The sequence below is a fragment of the Protopterus annectens genome, chromosome 1.part0, assembly GCF_019279795.1.
Source record: "Protopterus annectens isolate FY-2018-M chromosome 1.part0, PAN1.0, whole genome shotgun sequence".
Classification (NCBI taxonomy): domain Eukaryota; kingdom Metazoa; phylum Chordata; order Ceratodontiformes; family Protopteridae; genus Protopterus; species Protopterus annectens.
The window spans coordinates 639,386,819-639,410,589 of NC_056725.1; the positions used below are offsets into that span (position 1 = coordinate 639,386,819).

Here is a 23,771-nt window from a genome sequence, read left to right on the forward strand (position 1 = left end):
CTTCCATCACTGAGAGTTTAGACAATAAGGTTCCAAGTCAAAACGATAATCTGCAGCGCCTCAGTTTCAGCCCACTTGGTCCTTCAGGCTCTGGAATCAATGGCGCCAGCAATAACATTAGTACCACTTGTCAGGTTTTGTTTGAGAATTCTTCAATGGATGTTAGCTGCTCAGTGGTCAATTCTTTATCATTCTGTGTCTTACCAGATAAGAATCACTCACACCTGCACGGGAGATCTCAGGTGGTGATTCATTCAGTCCAAGTTGTACAATGTTGTTGGTTCATTCCCCCTCAGCCCAGGCTATAGTGACCAGAGACACTTCCCAGCTCGGGTGGGTGGGGCATTATCTGGGAAAGATAGCCCAAGACACCTAATCCCCCGAGAAGTCCAATTTGCATATAAATGTTCAAGAGATGAGAGCAGTGCTGTTAACGTTGCAGGCATTTCAGAATGCTCTCCTTTTGGGGATAGTTGCAGTACAGTCACTAGACAACATGTCTGTCATCTGTTACATCAACAGACATGGAGGATCCAATTCCTACCCATTGTGTCGAGAAGCTGTCAGTGAGTGGCAGTGGGTGATCTCTTCCAACCGCTTTCTTTTAGCAATGCACATTACAGGGAAGTCCAGTGTGATAGCAGACAAATTCTGCAGGTGCATTCTTCTACCTCACGAATGGTCCCGCAACAAAAAGGCTGTGAACATGATCTTCCATCCGTGGGGGGCCAGCCTTGCTGCAGTCTATTTGCATCCTTCCTGAACAACAAATGCAGCACCTACTTTGCCCTAATCCCCCCACAGGAGGAATTCCGGAGGGATGCTCTACTTCACAATTGGCCCCCAGTCTCCTTTATGCCTATCCTCCCAATCCATTAATATTTCTTCAGAAAGCTACAAGATTGAAGAGCAAGGTCATCCTCATTGCCCCTTTTTGGCCTCTACAAATTTGTTTTCCCTTCCATTGGCCTCACCTGATTCAACCACCTTGGTTTCTGGATCCGACTCCTGACCTTCTGTCTCACCCAACAGACATGATGCATACAGACATAGTACACCTCAGGCTGGCTGCCTGGTTTCTCCAGTTCCATTACTAGCCAGACAGTCTATGCTCTCCTCTCTTGTCCGTAATATTCTTTTGTCCTCCCATAAATCTTGCACCAGAAAAGTATACTCCAGCAAATGGAAGATGTTTGTTTTTTGGGCTCAAAAATGAAATATTAAACCTTTCACAGCCCCCATTCATAATATCTTGAAATTTTTAGCACATCTCTTTGAAGAAGGAGCTAGTTATTCTACTGTTAAAGTACAATTAGCAGCGATTTCAAATTTTCATGTCAGAATAAATGGTTCTTCTGTAGTGTCCCATAATTTGAGCAAAGCATTTTTGAAAGACACTCTACTTTTAAGGCCCCCCCTTTAAAGATCTTACTCCCCCTTGGGACGTAAGTCTTGTGCTGCAGTCTCTTACACAATCTCCCTTTGAACCCTTGGGTACATGCAAACTCAAATGTCTTTCATGGAAAACAATTTTCTTAGTGGCCATTACCTCTGCCAGAAGAGTTTCTGAGATCCAAGCATTGTGCTCAAAGCCTTGATACTTGATTTTTCATAAAGACAGAGTTACTTTACGTACCAACCCATCATTTCTTCCAAAGGTGGTGTCAGAATCCAATATAAATCAATCTATTAATTTGCTAGTATTCTTTCCCAAATTTTTTAACAAATAATACGTTACATTTATAGATGTTTATAAACAGCTCCATTTCTACTTACATAGGACTAAAAACATCAGAAATTCTGACCAATTGTTTGTTTCGTATGTAGAACCAACATTAAGTAAACCAGTTGTCAAAGTTACTCTATCTAGATAGATAACAAATTACATTTCCTTTGTGTATAACAAATTGGGCATTGCTTTGAAAAAACCTGTTTGAGTCCATTCCACCAGATCCATGGCAACTTCCTCAGTTTTTCAATCTCGGAAGAACAAAAAAAAGCAACCATCACGAACTGCGCCACACTTGAATAGTTCGTGGTTCATTTTTTCAATCCAGAGTATCTATGGATGATGTTTGCACAGCTATTGGGCTACTCCATATGCCTTTGTTAATCATTACAAATTAAATCTGGTCTCCAAAGGAAGGGCATCTTTTGGTTCTATGGTGTTCAGGAATATCCTTCCTTGAGTCTGCCCTGGAAGTTGGGTATCTGGGGACTCCAGCATCAAATAAAGAAGTTATTCACTCACCATAATGTTCCATCTGTATTATCCATTTTCATTCTTCCTCAATTTCCATCTCACCAGCCCCCATCCTTAAGGCTTCTGGGAGAGTGAGTGTTTAGAGGACCTATATGTCCTTATTATTTACATAAACTCTAGATATAGCTTCTCCATGATGATTTCCATCTTTTACTTTCTACTAAGGCAGCAAACAAGATCTGAGGTAATTGGGGTTGTTGCATTGTGGATAAGGGAAAATTTTGAGAGTTTTTGGTAGCCATGAGCTTTAGCAACGACCAAGCTGGATCCAAGGGGATCAAATCTGAACCGATCAGTATAGGAAAAATGAAAATGGACAACACAGATGGAACATTATGGTGAGTAGATAACTGTTTTTATTTGAAATGGCTGTGTTGTAGACCAGATGCTGTTATGGAACTATGCTATGATATTAATTCACAGAATCTTTGTTATGCTACTTAGCTGCATGTCTTTTGCAACCGTTATTTTACTACTTTGCATGATTCTAGAACATTTCTTCCTCAGAGATCACTGAAAACTGGCTCTGGATAACCTGGTTACCAAATAAGAAAATGTGGAGGGGGAGAGCAGAGAGGTTAAGATAAATTTCTGTTATAGTTTAATTTTTTTAATGGTGAATGTTTCAGCATCAGAAAAAATTCACATAAATGTTGCAATGCTGAAAATGATTTTGTGACTGTGTACATATATAACAGGAAGGTGACACGGTAGTGGAAGGTTGCCCTCATTCTACAATGTTGATAAAATTGTGATAGAGCTGGGCATCTTCCTCTGGTTTGTGACCTGCTGCAGGATACACACAAGAAGCTTTTTTAGAGTAGTGAATCTGTGTGTCTCTTCTGCATTTACAGAAACAATCATTCTTCTCATTCAGCATGAAGAAAGAAAAACAGAGAGAAGAGATTATTTTAAAAATGGAAGGTAAGTTTATCTCAACTAATCGTATTCTTGTGTGTATTGAAAGTGGAGATGAAAATGGCTGAATAATAACCTACATGTATAAGACAGCATGCATTTAACATATTGGGTACTACAAGAACTCAGGTATAGATTCCAACATAATTTACACTCAAGGTAAGGGTCTGCCTTAAACTTGCAATTTTATTTTAGACCTTGAATTATTCCTAAAGAAGGCCTGAACCTATAGCATGCAGGCTTTTGCTACAGTAATGCTTATATAAGATTCAAAACTGCCCATTAATTCTGAAATAATTGTGGCAGCATTGCAGAGAGCCTCTTCCAGTCTTCTCCATTAGTGAACTTCCACCTCTGCCCTTGGTCTGATGTCATACTGGTTGTCAGAATACACTGGCCTAAATCTGATGGTTCACAAGTGCCACAGTGGACTGCATTCTGTGCATTAATGAATTTCATTACTTATTCCTGGCTTACCACAGACATTTTTGAACCCATCACATAGCTACTGAATTTCCCAGCATCAGCTGCGTACACAGTACCACCTGTGTTGGATATGAGAATGCATGCTTGACAAGTTTGTCATGCAGATATAATCACATTTGATGTAACAAATGGGTGTAGGCTGTGGGGTTGCATTAAAGTAGCACAGCTAAAATGGGTGAAAATACAAATTTCATTCATTTGTGGTGTCCAGAGGGGATACACAATGAAGAACAATGGCTGCATATATACACCGCCCTTAGCCTTCCTCCTCCAACTTCTCTCAGCCTGTAGTGCAGCTCCACTTGTCTGTGAGAACTGGTACCCTAAACATGAAGGCTCCACACTCACTAAATTCTATACTGTCTTTTACCACATAAAAGCAGAGATACCACGGATTTCACCCATTGAATATAATGGGCTACATCATTGCTTAAAACCTTTCCCATTGGCATTTAAATAAGTGGAAATTCTACGTTTTATCATACAACAAGATTGCTGTTTTGAAACCAGGAATACAGTTCCAGAAATCCTCATTTACGTATGTATCTTCGGTACTGGCAGTATGGAATTAAGAACAGTGCAAGTGCTTGATGTAGTATAGTACTTCAAGCGTAAAAGTGTTGTAGAATCTGGTCCCAAGTGTGCACTTCAGAGGTCTACTATATGGTATGAGTGACAGATGCCATTGCACAATTTGAAAATCTAAGCATGGTAAAGCAGGTCCCTCTTTGCCTTGTAGAAAGCCATCAAAAAATGAAAAACGAGTTAAACCATTAATTATTCTGTAGTTGAAAAACATTGTAGTATTGCATATCCCCTGTACTGACAGGCCAACCATCCAATGAGATGCATATAGTATTATATTAATATGATGCCTTCCTGATCTTAGATAAGCATATGCATCAATACATAATCAGAGGGATTCAATGAACCCTACAAGGTCGTTTTTCACCATATGCGCATTGGATGTATGCTAATTACAACATAAGCAGCTGAATTGCATGCTAATCAACCAATCCAACATGGAGGAGTTATTCAGTAAGCTATAAAGCATCCGTGTAGACTCCATGCTGGTTTGTCCTGCATATTCCAAAACTTTTGGAATACAGCCACGCAGAGGAGTCTACATGGACAGAATCATGACAACTGCTGCATTTACAAGGTAAGTCTTGAACCTGGAGTTTATTGTGTAATAATAGGAATGAGTGGCATATCCTCGTATCACACTAATAGTGCAACATATCCTTGTTTGTGCCATAACAGTAACTCACCTTTGCACCCCCACACAAAAGAACAGCCAGTCTATCCTTGTTTGTTTGCTGCCCCCCCCCCCCAACAAAAAAGAACAGGAGAATGACACAATTTGCTGACAAACCCTCTTTGACATGCTAAAAGTTCTATCAAAGGAACTGCCCCTGAAACATTTGTACATATTTATCACACAGCATTCCATTTTCATGGCTTGGCAGTCATGTATACCTCTGAAATGACTTGGCAAACATGCCCATGTACTTCTAACTAATGCATACAGATAAAAGTGTAAAAGCCTATGCTTTAGATATTTCTTAAATACATTCCAGTGTATGCAGTATGTAGCTGATCAAATGGAAGCATACTTTCTGAAGTACAGTACTCCTCTGTACAGATATATCCTGAAGAAATAGTGCCATGTGCAGTCTTTCCAACATAAACAAGTGTCCCAACCATTAGTTTGCCTAGCTACATGGTTGCCTTTCTGTGGTGTAGATTCAAGGCTGTTAGTATGGTGAAGATGCAAATGAGATGTGAACTCATTATAATTGCTGAATCCAAAAAGATGGATCCGTGTAGGAGATGTAAACATAGTGCAGGCACTCCCTCAATGTTTGTTTTTAATGGATTGTAAGTTTTATTGATTAGTTGGGAGAAGGAAAACACAGCAGCACTGCAGGTTACCTTATTTCCACTGGGTGTGTCAGATTAGCGCTACAAAGTGTTAAATGTAAGTTTGGAATTGTAAGTAAGCAGCTCACAAGTCACAGGATGTGTTACTTAACATCCAACCTGCACTTCATTTGTTGTCAACTGTATATGATATTATTTACACTTAATATCCTCACACATATTAAGGCCAATGATATAGAATGGCTTACATGCTGCATGTCTCAGAGTACTGCTCAGATAAATGAAGAATGGCCAACAAACACAGAAATGTAAGATGGCACTGTATATTTGCAAGCAGTAATTATGACAGGTTGTATGATCACTAGGTGCACTACATCCAAAACTAATACATGTACAAATAACACTTGCATGGTTTGATAGCACTATAGATGCTGTTGCAGTTGGTTGTGTGCATATTGAATTAAGTTATTTGCTGCAAAGCAGTTTGTGTGGCAAAGAGGGATAAGGCACCCATCCTGTGTTCTGAAGATGCATTTGAGTGAGAGTTCAAATCCAGACCTAAGTAGAAATATTTCATGTGTAATATCATTTTCTATTATGCATGTCATAGATAGCTTTTCTTAATTTCAACTGCCAATCCCCTTTCTTTCTTTCTTTTTATTTATTGGCCAGTATTTCTGTGATGTGCCATTTAGTGCAAACACGGGAAAAGGAGAAAAATGACTGTCAGGTTTGGCTGCACTTATCTGGTTTGCACGAAGCGTAGCAGTGCACAAACTGGACAACTGGCCTATCCAGAAGCAGACAGGACCCAGACAGCCGAAAACAGGAATATGATGCATTCAATTAATACTATTGGGCATCACACAAACTCAGAAAGCGACATTGCATTGCGGTTAACATCGACACCTTAAGAATGATTAATAAAATAGGGAATATCATGTAACTAGTCCTGTGGCAGCAGGTGTTAAGTGTATGTCTGGAGTACAGATCATCCTGGGTTCTAGTACAGGGTGTGCAAACTTTGTTGTACTGTTTTGACATTACAGTTTATAGCAATGAACTCCAACATACACAAGTGTTTTCTCAATCTTCATGTGTTAACAGCTGTAAGTGCAGGACTGCCATACACATGGTCCTGGGTTGGAACACAGTACATTCCATACACTTTTACTGTTGTTCAACTTCCCATTGTAGTCACTCTCATTTGTAACATGTGACATAGTGTAGCAGATTTTAATTATATGTATGAGGGCTGACGCACTAGTATTGTGTCAGTTATGTATTTATTTATGTGCGTATTATCATATGTATTATCAAATGTATGACTGTGGGTATACTGTGCAGTATATTCCTCTAAGTATGTTTCTGCTATCTGGACTGCCATGACCTTCACATTTGTCTGACACACATACACAACTGCCAGTACATCCAGTAACCTTGAAATTGCTTTGCTTGCCGCTGTTGTGCTCCACTTCCTATTGCACAAATGGGGTGCTCGGAAGTGCTCACTGCCCATCCCCATGTTTGTGTAATGGTAAGCGAAGCTCATCATTTTCGAACAGTGTGTGCAGTCCCAGTAAATGTGATAACTGGAATTGGTGGGAAAACATCACTCTTGATCCATGGTAGACATGGCAGGAGTTTGTGGAGAAGGGGTCAAATTTAGGGCACAGAGATGGGGTGTCCAAGAGTCGAAGATTTTTATTGGACTCCTAGTTAAACACCACAGTGCCAGGCTTCTGCAGAGGGACTATTCTGACTCCCAGTATAATTCGGAAGCTTGGGATAGTTTGACGTGGGCTGTAACCAGTGCCACCAGTATCCCGCACACTGGTGACTAATGTAGTCATCACTATAATGAACTAAGTGGAGGGAGAGGGATATCCTTGATGCTTGGATCAAGGAATTTAGGACTGCGGACATCCTACAACTGTGTAAGTATCAACTACAGAGAGTACTTTTAAGACTTAAAAGCTGAATATAGGCAAGACTGGTATTTATGATGGTATTCTAGTCTGTTCTGTTTTTTACACAGCTGCCATGGCCCAGGAGGGCAATGTAAGAACCCATGGGGCTAGATTGGCAAGGAAGAGGGAAGCATGTGAATGTATATTGCAGAAAAGTAGTGTTACTGTAGCATTAAAGTTAAAGATAGCTTTTTTGGTATTTTATAGAGTTGTATCTAATTGAGCATGCCTATCTTAACTGCAAAAGCAAGTATGTATGCATTAGTCTGTGGCGCAAACCAAGAGTACATACAATATTAGACTTTAGTCGGAGGTTGTGGGCTCAAAGACCACACCTCCCAACTATACAATACTGTTAATTCTTCAGTTATTTGTAACTTAAAGGTTTAAAGTAAAAGCTGTATACCAATAGCTCACATGTCATGCTGTAAACTGTAATCTGTATAATTTGAACACGCATATATGCAAGTATATGCGTTATATGCACATGTCAAGGAGTACTTGCTGCAATCTGTAGTATAGTGTGCATCTGTTAGGAGATGGTAGTCTTAAAAATAAAAGTTCACTGTTAGAAGGTGGTAGTCTTAAAGTAAAGGTTAAGATAATAGACTGAAATAACTGTATTAATGCAGTGTATGTCACATATGAAGGTACTAATCTTATCTCTTTTTTTCCTCTCACCCCAACCCTTATCTCTCTTTTATTTTATTTTTATTTTATTTTTTATTTTGTGTTGTATTTTATTACATGTCGTCAAAATGTGTCCTTGTCTTCCACGTGTACCACATCACTAAATGCTCCACAGCACAGCAGGATAGGTCTGCCCCACAGGATCCACCTGCAGCCCCCCCCCCCTCCACCAGCTCCAGCAACATTGCCCAGCATGTCTGGGAGCCAACCTGGCAACACCACCTCTGCTGCCCCTGTACTAACTGCCCCCCCCAGGTAGTCCTCGCCCGGAGGCCAGTCCTGTGGTACCCTCTGGGAGCAGTAACGGAGATGGTGATTTTATCTCTCGCACTAAGATGCCAGGGATGATGTGTAGGTCTGTGCATTGCACTGTTCGTGCATGCCTACGCTGGCTAAAGAGGCTGCTCTTCCTCATTTTACACAGTAGGAGAAGGAGGAGAAGGACATGTCAAGTCCTCCAGCCAGTGACTGAGTGAGATGACAGTGATGACAGTCCAGTGGGTGAGGACTCGATTCTCACTGTCATCCAGCTTGACGACCATGAGATCTGGATGTCTCCACCCTTACCCTAATCATGGTGTCCCCCAACCTTTTGTGTCCATCACTGTCCTTGTCTCTTGATTTGTTTGTCTATAATTGCTTCCTCACCTACCCAAGTTACCTGACGTTCCCAAACATTCCTACCTCTCTCAAAAAAAAAAAATCATCCCATACATAGCTCTCCATTTTGCACACATCTTCTTGACACACTTGATTCAGCCCAATTGGCTGTACCATATGGTTGTGTTGTGGTCACTCCTCTCTGGAGGTGTCAGTCCAAATCCAGTTAATATTTTGCACATATGTTCACTTTACACTGTTAAAGAAATGGATAGCTGTGGTTCTTTCCTAACTCCCTCTGACACATTCCTGCCCTACTATCCCTTTGTTCTTCCCCCTGCTTACTGCCCATTTCACCACTGTCCTATCTTTCCCATTTCTTTTCTTTAATTCATTGTTGCAAGATGGTGCGCATGTCGCACCAACGTGCACCAATGGTAATGCCAATGTAGTTAAAAGTATTGCATAGAGCTGCATTGAAACCTAGTACCATCTGGTCCCAAAAAAGGAATGTATCACTGCATTGACATGTATTGCCACAGAGTCAGGTAAGTAGCTCCCGATTTTAATACCTTTAATGTGGTCAAAAAAATGGAATCACACACAACATGCATAAGTAGAAGAAAAAGCAATGGATTCCTTCACTTTTTGGACTCCATATTTGTCAGGAGGTGCACATCATGCACCGATGCACAGTGATGGTGAACAGCAATAAAATGATCTGGTTACCTCCACACAATACCACTTAATCCCGCTGCACTATGCCAACACACAGCAACACATCTCGTATAATCAGTTCATGTCACTACATTTTCAGTCTGTAATGAAAAGTATTTTAAACTTTTAGATACACCTGTATTCGAATGCAGAGCTGTCTGGGCCAAAAAAAGGAATGTATCAGTACATTAACACGTGCTGCCACAGAGTCTGTTAATCAGCAGGTGTATTTCATAGACTCGGTACTAACTGTCAGGCTTTAACAATGTGGCTCACTTTTGTGCACTGCTTAGCTCTGTGCAAACGTGTGTATCGCTCATGTGTGTGCACTTTGCTAACCATCGCTCAAACCCACTGCTTGCCACGCTATGGAAATGTATATATTATGCTGTATTACTGCTGTTTACTGTCCATTCCCTGTGTATGACATAAAATTACATGTGGAAACATTACAAACTGAGGGCCCTATCAAACAGATACTTACAATACATCCATGTGTTTGCACCCCCCCCCCCAAGTACTGTAACCCTGCAGTCTCAGTACTTTTCAACACATATATCAAGCACACTACAAAATATAATATCAAATGATGTTCTTTGTGTTTCACTGTTGCAGTCATCACTAGTGAGTTATCCCTGCTGGGTAGCTCTCAGCCGGCCCAATACCAGAGTAAAGATTTTCCCTCCTGCATCTGCTGCAGTCACCAGGGACCGACGTCAGGTCATCAGTGGTATAAGACAGGGCAGCTGATGCCATTACATCAGTCTTTCTTGCTGTGGAGCCCAAAGCAGAAGCAGTTTGCATGTGAGTCGGTCGGCCATTGCCAGAGTGAAGTTGAAAACGACTAAAGCTAAGTGCCCTGTTAGGGATTTTTTTCTTGCACTAACCGATTTCCAAAAAAGTAAGTAATTGCCTCCGCTGTGGAAAACAAATACCACACCGAGACTTTCATAACCTGTGTGTAACTTGTTTAGGCCCAGACCACAACTTCCCCGGGTGTCGGTTCTGCACCATCTTTAACTCTAGGACCATTCACTGTAGAGCAGAAATTGTAGCCAGACATTTTAGAGACAGGTCTGTGCATTACAAAATGGCGTCCATTGGTCAGCATGCAGTGGATATTCCCAAAAAGAGAAAAGATAAAGAAAGGGACAGACCACATAAAATTAGGCTTTCAGATGGCTCCTCCCTGAAGCCAGTCATCAGCTCTCCGGAATTCAATGAGGCACCTACGCAGCCCCTGATGCCCGACATGATTCCTTCACAGGCCTCTACTGAGACCCTTTCGGAGTCCGGTATGCCGCCGGAACAGTCTACATCTACTGACATTTCAGTTATCTGCTCCATGGTTGGGTCCTGAGCCGCTATGCAGGTACCAGCTTCCGAGGAGGTTTTTCTGACAACCGACGCCAAACAAAACTAACGACGATGCTGCCGGCTACATCCACTCACAGGCCCATGAAAGCACTAAGGCCAAAGAGCAAGACCACTCCTAGAAAAACTTTTCCTAGACGCCATCTTCCTCAAGCTCAACCTGCTCAGTCATACCAACTTCTTAAGATGGCGGAGGGTCTTATCTCAGTTATCAGAGGTAACTAGACCACTCCATCCAAAAGGAAAAGGGATCTTTCCCCAGAGATTCTATCAGAACATGAGACTGAAGAATCTGATTATTTGAATTCTGATGATGAACAACAGCCCCTTACCTCCTTTGAGGGTTCTGATGCAGAGGAATCCTTTCCTTCTGCATCCCTCCCCAAGGACCTATCCTTTTGTGAGACCTTGCACACCCTTAGGGAACATTTCCACTGGGAAGCTCAGGATTACCCAGTCTAAGAAGAAACTAAGGGAGTTTTTGGATCTCCCCCAGCACGAACCCTTAGCCATCCCTCCTATTTTGGAGGTGTTGAAGGATGTTTTGTTTTTATGGAGTCTAGCCTCACTCCTAATGCACTCCCCCCTGCACCTAGAAAGCCAGATAGGTATTACAGGGTGCCAGACACTCACAAGTACTTGTTCAAAAATCCTGCAGCAGACCCAGAGGTCATCACCTAGGGACCCAAAAGGGCTAGAACCAGTTCATCACAAAATCTTATTCCTTCAGACAAGGACAGCAGAGCTCTAGACAGATGGGATAAAAAAGTGTACACCTCTGTTACCTTGGCTATCAGAGCTCTTAACTGCCAGTTCCATATGTTGAAATATCAGCAACATACCTTGGAACTATTAAAACAGAAGATTTCATCCTTGCCAGACAGCTCTATTGCCAGGGAGCTAGGGGAGCTCTTGCACCCCAGCTCTCAAGTGGCAAAGCATTCCCCACACTGTGGATACGATGCACTAGAAGCTTCTAGCAGAGCTGCTGTGGCGGGGTCAGTCATTAGGAGGCATGCATGGCTGAAGGAACAACCTCTGCCTGATCATATTAAATCCAAACTCCTAGACACCCCCTAGATAAGGATTGCTTGTTTGTATCTAAGGCTGAGGAGGTGATCAAGAAAATGGAGGATAAAGCCAAATCAATGTAGACAGTTAAAGACTTCCTCCAGGTCCAACCTCCCAGATTCAGCAGGAATTTTCCCTCCAAACACTGGTCCTTTCCGTCTCAATCCAAACCTGGACAAAGGAAAGCCCGCAGGGACAGACCATGCAGGCAGAAACGACAAGGACAACAGAGGCCAGGCAATGGACTTGCAATGACTCCTTCTCCCCCCTCTGCCCCACACCCACCCCTCAAAGGTTAGGAGGAAGGCTATCCCTTTACAAAGACAATTGGCTATCCATCACAAAGGATCAATGGGTCCTAAAAATCATTTTTCAGGGATACAGATTCTTCTTCAATGAAACTCCAACCTTAACAGGTTACCTAGACATACCATCAAACCAACGGGCAGAGGGACTCAAACAAATTCAGAAACTCTGTGCACAACAGGTGGTGGAGCCTGTACCCCAGGAACAAACTGGAAAAGGGTTTTATTCCAGATTGTTCCTAGTGCCCAAGAAAGAGGGCACTTGGCGCCCTATTCTGGATCTATCCACACTAAACCTTTCCCTGTAAGTGCCAAAATTCAGAATGCTCACATTCCAAAAACTCTTACCCGTGCTGAGCCCAAATGCCTGGCTTGTTACCCTGGACCTAAAGGATGCCTACCTTCACATTCCAATAAGGGAGTCCTGCAGAAAGTTCCTTCGTTTCAGAGCAGGCTCACAACACTTTCAGTTTTCTGCTCTGCCCTTTGGCTTATCTACTGCTCCCAGGGTTTTCTTCAAATGCCTGGCTCTGATCATTGCCTTCTGCAGGCAGCAAAATATCCAAATTTAACTATATCTAGATGACTGCCTCATCCAGGCAGACAGCAGGGAAAAGCTCCTGCAAGACCTTGACTTTGTCAAAGCCCACTTTACCCTGTAGGCTTTGCCATCAACAAGGAAAAATCAAATTTCCATCCCACCAAAGAAATCACCTTCTTGGGAGCTCTCCTGGTCACAGCCACCCAAAGAGCCAGAAAAAACAGAGCTTCCTGCCCCAGTACTTCTCCCAATTGGCTTACAGAAAGCACCTCACAGCAAGGAAGTTTCTTCAAGCACTGGGGTACATGGCATCCTACCCTTAGCCAGACTACACGTGGGAAAACTGCAATGGTACCTTAAAGACTTTTGGTGCCAGCACTCTCAGTCTCTGGAGATACATCTGCCCCTTAGAGCCTGCTTAAGAGCCGAGTTCCTATGGTGTGCAGAAGCTTGCTCACTGAACAAGGATCTTCCCTTTCTATTTCTTCCCCATGGCCAGACTATCACCACAGATGCCTCAGACAAGGCCTGGGGGCACGCTTAGGCAACATGTGCACCCAAAGCACTTGGGACCACAGGAACCTACACGTGCACATCAACCAAAAGGAAATGATGGCAGTACTCAGGGCTATCACATCTTTCAAGACCCACCTGAATCCAGGGGTGCTCCTCATCAAAACAGACAATATCACATTCATGTGGTACATCAACAAACAGTACCCTCTTTGCTGTCTAGCCATGCTTCTCTGGCAGGTTGCCTCTCTGATGGGCCTTCATCTGATAGTCCAATACATTCCAGGGGAGCACAATACTCTAGCAGACCACCTCAGCAGAAACTGCTTAGACCCCCACGAATGGCAACTTCAGAGGGAAACTTTCCTCTGTATCACACAGGCTTGGGGAACACCAGAGGTGGACCTCTTCGCCTCCGTACAGAACAGCCAACTGGACCGGTTCTGCACCAGTGAATTCCACCCAGAAGCCTAGAAGGTGGATGGTCTATCATTCCACTGGGGCAACCTTTTTTTCTACGCATTCCCTCCCTTGCCACTGATACCAAGGGTACTGCTAAAGATCAGGAAGGAAGGGTCAAGAGCTATCCTAATTTTTCCAAAATGGCCCAGGCAACATTAGTATCCCTTGCTGCTCAACTTAACCAAGGAACCACCCAGGAACCTGCCTATCACAGAAGGACTTCTAACTCAAGCAAGAGGGTCAATACTGCACCCAAATCTACAAACTCTCAACTATCCACATGGCTGATACCCCAAAGGCGGATGACAACTCACTGTTGAGTAAGCAGGTCCTGGACATAATTAAGGAGGCCACGAGGCCCAGCACCATAAAATCATACTCAGAAAAATGAAAAAAAGATTAAATTTCTGGTGCCAAATTAAAGGTCCAAGCAGCTCCCAGGCATCTCTCTCTCTCTCTTACTCTAGACTACCTGGCGGAGCTAGTGAAAAAACGATTATCCTTCTCTTCCATAAAAATTCATACCTTGGCTATCTCTGCCCATTTTCATACAGAGCAGCCTTTGTTCTCCCACCCCCTGCTAAAACAATTCCTTAGAGGGGTATCTCACATCAGGCCATCCAGGAGGCCACCCACACCTGCCTGGGACCTGAACTATGTCTTGGAAAAACTGATCTTACCTCCCTTTGAACCAGCTGCCTTAGCAGAAGTAAAACATCTTTCCTGGAAGACCGGCTTCCTGTTGGCCATAACCTCAGCTAGGAGGGTTTCCAAGCTCCAGGCTCTCATGGCCATTGAGCCCTTCATTATCTTCCATGCAGACAAGGTGTCCCTTAGGACTAATCCCTCCTTTATGCCTAAGGTGATGTTGGACGTGACACTGAACTAGGCTGTACATCTTCCCACCTTCTTTTCTAAACCCCAGAACAAGGGGGAAAGAATCCTTCATTCACTAGATGTGCACAGACAACTTAGATACTAGTTAGATAGAACCAAGTCTATCAGGAAGACTGACCAACTCCTGGTCAGCTTCGCCCCAGGGGCAGAGGGGAAACCTATTTCCAAGCAGACCATTTCTAAATGGATATCACACCGTATCCAATTGTGCTATCACTTTCATGGGAAAATTCCGCCCTAGTCTATTCAAACCCATTCCAGTAGGGCAGCATCTACATCCACTGCTTTCCTATGAGGGGTCCCTACCAAGGACATCCTAGAAGCTGCCACTTGGACTTTGGTCCACACTTTCACCAAACACTACCACTTGCTTATGTTCTCCAAAACCCAGGCAGGCTTTGCCTCTGCAGTTCTGCAGGGCATGCTTGCCCGTACCTAGAACAGTCCAACCTGTTCCCCTTCTTCTTCTCTTGTTTCCATCCACCCTTAATTCAGCTTTGGGAATCTTCCCACTAGTGATGACTGCAACAGTGAAGCACAAAGAACATAGTACAGTTGTGTACACTTACCATAAATGTAGATGTTCGAGTGTATTCACTGTTGCAGTCCTATTTTCCCTTCCTCCCTCCTTCCCCCTGTTCTTCTCTAAAATTCATTCACACCTTTATATGCCTGTGGGCTTCCTCCTTACTTAGGCCTTCTGGACAGGGCTGCTATAGCTTAGGGCAAGAAAAACTGATGTAATGGTGTTGGCTGCCCTGTTTTATACCACTGATGACCTGACGTCAGTCCCTGCTGACCACAGCCGACGCAGGAGGGAAAATCTTTAGTCTGGTATTCGGGCCGGCTCAGGGCTACCCAGCAGGGATAACCCACTAGTGATAACTGCAACAGTGAATACACTCAAACATCTACATTTATGGTAAGTATACACAACTGTACTTTGCGTGCTGTGCAATGCACATCAGTGTGGTAACATGCAGAACTACAACTATTGACCCATGTGCCTAAAAAGAGTTATTTGCAAGGCTAGTGCAGGAATCAGCATGGACCATATCCACAGGGACTTAGATGACCTTCAACACATTTGAACCTACCCAGTTTGGTTTTGGCATGGGTAGATTTTCCTTATTGACCCTTGTGGATTTCTTGGATATGACCCCAAAGACCTGTATGAGGGATAACAGGCCAAAATACCTATGTTGAGTTATCCAAGGCCTTTGACACTGTCCGCCACTCATGTCATAGTGAAAATCTCCCATCTGTCAATTAAGCCATACAGTACTAGATGGATAGCCAACTGGCTGAATGGCAAAACACACACTCTCAATGTTGGAGACTGCACTTCCACAACTAGCCCACTTACCAGTGGAATACCACAGAAATATGTGCTGGGCCCTCAACTGTTTGAAAAATACTTCCCTGAAGCACAGGCAACAGTACATTGCCTGTGGTTTACCAAGTTTGCAGATGACTGTTGACTGGACACACTCATATAGAGTCCCCCAGTGATGGTAGCATATTACAGAAGGGGTTGACACAGACTATTGATTGGTGCCAAACTCAAAGACTGAACATTAAAGAATGCAGTGACTCATTGCCCCCTTTGTCAATGACGTACCCCTGCTAATTATGATAAATATAGCATCCTCCTAAGCTCAAACACAGTGCTGAGAGACTGGGGAACACATGTTGATACACTTTCATTACTATGTGCCCATAGTGGTGACACACAATCTACATTCTACACATCATACATTTGGACATCACATTCAAGACCAGGGTAGTCATACCTCTGCTGTACTGTACCTTTATCACACCAGTAATAGAATACAATGCTGACATCTGTCTGTACCTCACCAGACATCTGCAGCAAATTAGAGAAAACACAGGTTTGTGCCTGGGAGAATCCCAGGCCTCCAAACATGACATAGAGCAGTCTCAGACCCTGTCCTTCTGGAAATGTTGGACATCTGCAGTTCAAATTGGACAAGAATTATTTGCCCCAGGGTTCTCAACCTAGCCTGTAAGATAAATAGAACATGCTGGGGAGACAGATATATCCCACAATGATTTACGCTCTTCTATAATAGGTTCCCACTGCATGTGAAGCAGTGCTTCTCAATTACTCTGTTCAAGCACAACCTTGAGTACTGATTGGGTGATTATAAATTCACCTTTTGGCTGGGAAACTATGTCCCTCATGGACAAGGCCAGTTGGTGCTACTCACAAACTCACTCTGCTAAAAATGACTGTCCAACCATGCTCAATAAGGGTACTACACAGCTAGTGTACTTCTAAACACCCTAGTGTCCTCATATGAACCTGTGAAGCTGTGTGCCTATACTGGCCTCCAAACCTGATGTCCCCCACATGGCCTGCTGATGTCATCTACTATAAGATCACCTGCACTCTTGAAAAAACTTATGTAAAGTACTGGGTTCTCTAGTCTGTGTACTAAGGTAGGGATTCTGTTCTCACTGCAGTTTACTTGGTGTTTGTGTGTGTCTAGACAACAGAGCAGAAGTGAGTATCCTACAGTTAATTCTCCAATGACATAGATTGCCAGTATTTTGATACTTGCACATGCCTACACATCCATTTCATGCAGGCCTCCCAATATCTTGTCGCCCACATGGCCTGGTGATGTCATCTACAGTAAGTTGACCTGCACTCTTCTAAAAGTCAGACTTGTGCTGTGGCGCTTGTGTAAAGTACTGAGTTCTGTAGTCTGTGCACTTTAGGTAGGGGTTCTGTTCTCACTGTAGTCAAGTGTGTATGTGTGTGTGGTGTCTAGCCAGAAAAGCAAGTGTTTATCCCACCATTCCCACTTGAATATAATGAATTGACAGTCCAAAATGCACTGCTGATGTGATCCACTATAAGCTGACCTGCAGCCATGTAAAAGTCAGACTTGTGCCATGGTGCTTGCATAAAGTAGTGTGTTTTCTAGCCTGTGTACTTAGGTAGTGTAGATTAGAGTGTATGTGATGTGTCTTTAAGAAGCATATCAAGGACTGAGCATGCACGTATCTGTACCAGGCACGTGCTATTCCTAGTGCCATTTTGAGAGTGCAGCCATTGAGTGAGCATATATGATTGCAGTAGTTAGTTTGTACATAAGTTACTTAGGTTAAAGTCAGTAAACGTCTATCTTGATGTATTTGTATAAAATAAAGCTGTTTGAACAGAACCCATGAAGACTCTTCTGTTGTGTCCAAACTAGGAGAAGGACATGGTGTCAGAACCAGGATCGCAGAAAATAATATTTGGAACCATGAGATGCAGAGATGAAAGTGAAGGTAAACTAAGAGAAATGAGCATGAAAAAGAGCCAGAAAAGAATCAAAGGTAATGAGAATTCACACAAACTGCTTATTTTATAAAAAAGACAAAATGGGGAATTACAGGGGCACAAACCACATTAAACAAGCGGGAGGGACAAAAGGTTTATTCCCTAAGGGAAATGTTTTAAATAAAGATATTTGATGAAATGATTAATAGAAAAAGTAAAATGAGTATATTTAAAGCAAAACTAGCACATTTAAGGCAAAAATTAGTGTGCTTGAGGCAAAACGTACATGTTTAGAGTAAAACAAGCACAGGGAAAGTACAATAGGCATGAAAAGAGATTAAACGAACAAAACAAATATAATAAGGGCAAAAAGGGCACATTATGTATAAACAAAGCAAGGCAACTGCATGTTTTGGCAAGGTGCTATGTTTTAGCATAACTGCAACTTTATATTTTATTAAGGGCATAACTAAAGTTATTCAAAGTATCTCAAAGTGTATAACAGTGGTTACAGTGTGTGCTTATTACTGTGTAAGTATCCCAAAGAGTTATCTGTGTGCAAAGTGCAACTATTTCATGAAGTACAGTCAAAGTATAGCCATTTTGAAATGTTTCTTGTGCTGGGTGTATCTGTTCGCAAAATGTCACCATTACAGAGTGTTTCTTGCACTGTAAAGAGTTGCCTAGCTAGGTACCACCATTTTGGAGAGATTTCCGTGTGCTGTGTACAGTTTATTCGCAAAGTGCAATTACTTTGAAATATTATTGGCTCTGAGCTTCTCTTGTCCAGTTCATTTGCATCGAGCAGTTATTTGATATGTTTCTTACACTGATAAGAGGTGATTTCTTACAGTACATTAATTTCAAGAGTATTACAGTGCTTGAGAGACTTGTTTTGCAAAGTCCAGTTACACAGAGGCTTGTTGTGCTATTGGGCAAAGTTGCAAATACCAGCATCAATTTCTGGGAATATGTGCATGTGTTCATGCTTATTTGCAAAACCATTCACTGGTATGTGCTAATATGGCAGATGGATTTTGAAAGCCCTTACCTCTTGTATTTGATCAGAATATTGCAGGGAATTGGAGAATATTTCAGCAAGAGTATGATATATTTATACAAGCAGTTTATTCAGATAAACATGCACAGACCAGTCCATTTGTTTTGCTAAACCTAGCTGGGCAAAGGCCATAGAAAGAGAGCATTTCTTTCTGTATGCACCGGCAGTATATGAAGGAGAAGGTGAAAACCTTCTCAAGGAAAGACCCTGAGTATTTGAAGCACAAGTTCAGAGAAATATGTAACTCCCAGAGAAATATTACATTAGAAAGGCATTTGTTTTACATGAGAAATCAGAAACCAGGGGAAACTTTTGCAGTGTACATAACTGACCTGAGAAACAAAGCGAAAACATGTCGGTTTGGTGACTTAAAAGATGAGTTAATAAAGGACAGGCTTGTGTGTGGTATTAATAATGCTGCTGTGAGAAAAATCTTACTTTGTGACAGTGATTTAATGTTGAGTAAAGCCATAGAGATTTGTCAAATCCATGACTTGACAGAGAAACATGCAAGTATGCAGGCTCCAGAGCAAATGTAGACAGCATGCAACACATGGTAAACAGAAGTAGGCCTAAAGAAGGTTGTAGAGAGCACATGAAGTAAACTTGAAGCTCAGTCCTCTGAAGTGCAAATTCAGACTTCCAGAAGTTACAAATGTAGGTCATTTATTTACCAGTACTGGCTTGAGACCAGACCCTACCAAGCAAGTAACTTATTGAGATGTCAGCACCAGACAGTATTCAAACTCTACAGCGTTTCCTAGGCATGATCAACTATTTAGGCAAGTTTATTCCAGACTTCATTGAGTTGACAGCACCTTTAAGAGAGCTGACATGCAAAAATGTTGCATGGTCATGGTTACAACAGCACCAGAAGGCATTTGAAGACCTTAAGCAGAAAAATGCCACCCCACCTACATTGAGATACTATGATGTTAACAAACCAGTCACTCTTTCCTATGATGCTTCAAAATTTGTTCTTGCCACAGTTATACTTCAAGAGGGCAGACCAGTAGCCTATGCATCTAGAACACTTACCCAGACTGAGATGCAGTATGCTCAAATTGAGAAAGAACTTTTGAAAATAGTATTTGCATGTTCCACGTTTCATGATTATAATTATGGTCGAGCTGTTCAGATTGAAACTGAATACCAACCTCTAGTTACTATTCTAAAAGAGCCTATGCATTCGGCTCCAGTGAGATTACAAAGAATGATGCTCAAATTGCAAAAGTATATTGATAAAGTACTTTCTTCTTGTTCAGTATGCAATAGTACTAGACCGCATTGCAAAGAAAACCGCTTCAGCTAAGTCCAGTTCCTGAACTACCTTGGTCAACAGTAGCCACTGATATCTTTGAGTGGAACAATCAGCACTACTAAGTACTGGTAGAGTCTTATTCAAATTGGTTTGAGATTGATATACTACCAATCCTAACATCCACTGCTGTTATTACTAAGTTGAAAAATCATTTCTCAGTCCATGGTAGTCCACACAAAGTTATTTCTGACAATGGTACTCAATTTACTAGTCAGTTGTTTCAGAAATTTGCAAGAGAATGGGACTTTGTACATATTACTAGCAGTCCTCAATATTCACAGTCAAATGATCTGGCTGAACGTGCAGTGCAGAGTGCAAAGCAATTTCTTGAAAGGTCAAAGTGTGACAATACCAATGTCTTTTTGCATTTGCTTAATGTCAGAAACATACCCATTGATGACATTCTTGGCTCACTTGCTCAAAGACTTCTATCCAGGCAAACCAGAACTATGCTGCCTATTAGTTCCTGTTTATTAAAGCCTAAAGCTAAGAACAATAAAACCATCATGGCTCAATTATTCAAGAAGCGTTCTTTTCAGAAGTCCAGTTATGATAAATCAAGCAGATGTCTTCATCTTTTGAGGGAAGGAGAGACAGTGAGAATACAAACGTCGAAAGGTTTTGACCGGATTGGTCAAGTTACAGGTATATGTGCCAAGCCAAGATCCTACCTTGTAGAATCTGAGTGTGTGGAGTACAGGAGAAATCAGCTTGATGCATTGAGAAATAGTTACTGCTTGAGAGCTTTGTGTTTTAATAAAACAAGGTTTGACACTGTATTCCTTTCCTCTGTTTTGCTGAATTCTGCATTTGTTGCTCAAGGAATACTTCAGTTCCAGAATGTGGTTGTTTGTTGGTTGAGTACAGGAGAAATTTCAGGCATTGTCTTCCTGTATCAGAATGTTCCAGCCTCTGATTCCATTCCTGAAGATGTTCCAAATACTTCCAAGGTTGAACATTTTGTAGAGACAATTCCAGTTGCTAAACCCATTTCCCAGTTTTATGTCACACAATGTGGTTGAATATCCAGGCCCAGTGTGAAATACTCAGCAACATGGACTTAACTGTGTATATATGCACCTAGTCTTGTTTAAATGCATGACAAAGAGCTTCCTGTGATATCTGCATGCCAAATAGATTCATAACGTTGCATGTTCTATTTCTCAAAGAGAGAGGATGTAGATTGGAGTGCATCTGATGTGTCTTTAAGAAGCATATCAAGGACTGAGCGTGCATGTATCTATACTAGACACATGCTATTCCTCGTGCCATTTTGAGAGTGCAGCCAGTGAGTGAGCATGTATGATTGCAGTAGTTAGTTTGTACATAAGTTACTTAGGTTAAAGTCAGTAAACTTCTGTTGTGATGTGCTTGTATAAAATAAAGCTGCTTGAACAAAACCCACGAAGACTCTTCTGTTATGTCCAAAGTAGGAGAGCAACAGGTAGGGGTACTTTTCTCATTACAGTCAAGTGTGTGTGTGTGTGTGTGTGTGTGTGTGTGTGTGTGTGTGTGTGTGTGTGTGTGTGTCTGTAGCCAGAAGAGCAAGTGTTTGTCCTGAAGTTACCACACTAATCCCATGAACTGATGGTATTTTGATACTTGCACATGCCTACAGATCCATTTCAGGAAGGTCTCCCAACTTCTTCTCTCTGACATGCACTACTGATGTCATTCACTATAAGCTGACCTGCAGCCATATAAAAGACAGACTTGTGCAGTGGTATTTGTGTGAAGTACTGTGTTCTGTAGTCTGTGTACTTAGATAGGGTGGGGTTCTGTTGTCACTGCAGTCAAGTGTGTGTGTGTGTGTGTGTGTGTGTGTGTGTGTGTGTGTGTGTGTGTGTGTGTGTGTGTGTGTGTTTATTTTACACCAGCATGTGGGACACTATTATATTCTTCTAAACAGACATTGCTGATGTCATCAGTTATAAAGTGTTGTCTGAAACACTCCAGTTTAGACTTGAACTATGGTGCTTGCATAAAGTACTGAGTACTGTAGCCTGTCTACTTAGGTTGGGGTGGTATTCTCAGTGCAGTCAGCTCTGTGTGTGTGAGCTGTTGTTTGACATTACAGAGAGCATTTCACACCAGCATGTGGGCCACTGTTATATTCTGCTCAACAGACACTGCTGATGTTATCAGCTATAAATTATTGTCTGAGACACCACAACTCAGACTTTAACTGTGACGCTTGCATAAAGTATTGGGTTCTGCAGTCTGTGTATTTAGGTAGGGGTTCTATTCTCACTGCAGTCAGCTGTGTGTGGGTGTGCTTCTGCCTGACATTACAGAGAGCATTTTACACTAGCCTGTGCGACACAGTTATATTCTCCTCAACAGACACTGCTGTCATCAGCTGTATCAGATTTTTGGATATGCAGTATTCCCACCAGGGCAGGGTCAGAGACTGGCCTGGAGGCCAGGCAGTTGTCACCTCATCTTATACAATAAAGATTACAGTGACATGACTTTTAATCTATTCACAGACATCATGGCATGGTTTGTAGGCCCTGTGTTATCTTGCTGAGAAAGCCTTGTTGTCTGTCCAGCTGCTACCTCTGTCTGGTGAGGTACATGAAAAAGAGAACATTATACTCTATTAGTGTTGTTATGAGGTTTGACTACAGTGCTGTCATGCAGTCCTAAGGTCTGAATGTGGTGGCATGAGGTATGATGTGCACAACATAGACTTTCATTACCACTGTGGACACTTGGTGGTCAGAGTTCAGATTGCTATCTACATGTGTTCTTAGTACTTGCCTAACTGGGTTTCTGCATAGCAGGACTGTTGTCAATGCCGTGATTAACATGGAATTCCACTTTTCAGACAGACAACATTAGAAACTCACATTTCTGCATTTGTTTGTAGATGTGTGCCTTTGTCACCATTGATGGGCTCAATGATTGCATGCAGTATGTAAAAATCAGCAAACTTGGTAAGCCAAAGGCCATTTACTTTAGCCTGCAACATAGAGAAATAGAGTTTAAACAGTGAGGGGCCAAGATCAGATCCCTTGGGTTTGCTAGTGGTGATAGCTCTAGTGGTACAGGTTGATTCACCAACTTTCACATGATGTGTTATGTCAGTGAGCCAATTGGTTACCCATCAACTGTCATAAGGCTTAATCTTCAGCTTGGAGGTTTTCTTATTGACACCTGCATGGGGGTTTTGTCAAAACCCTAGGCCAGATCACAATAGGCAGCATGCAGTGTCTTACCTTCATCCAGGTCTATCACATGGTATCATTGAGCTGTAACAACATCACTTATCACCTGTGGTGTGACTCAGCACATACACCTTCCTGGTATGGTTGAATACGCAGTTCAACACACCCTCCATATGGCCTATGTTGCCATACAAAGGTGTACATCAACATGCATCCACCTGAGTTTGGGGTACA

At 42.2% G+C, this 23,771-nt stretch overlaps 1 protein-coding gene across 1 annotated transcript in view; it reads left to right on the forward strand.

Annotated features, from left to right (window-relative positions):
* Nucleotides 1-23,771, forward strand: part of LOC122793708 (apolipoprotein L1-like) — a 294,046-nt gene that overhangs the window by 16,597 nt on the left and 253,678 nt on the right. Inside the window, exon 3 of the mRNA XM_044061925.1 lies at nt 3,118-3,187. Within this exon, the coding sequence (XP_043917860.1) occupies nt 3,118-3,187 (70 nt within the window). The remainder of the gene's footprint in view (nt 1-3,117; nt 3,188-23,771) is intronic.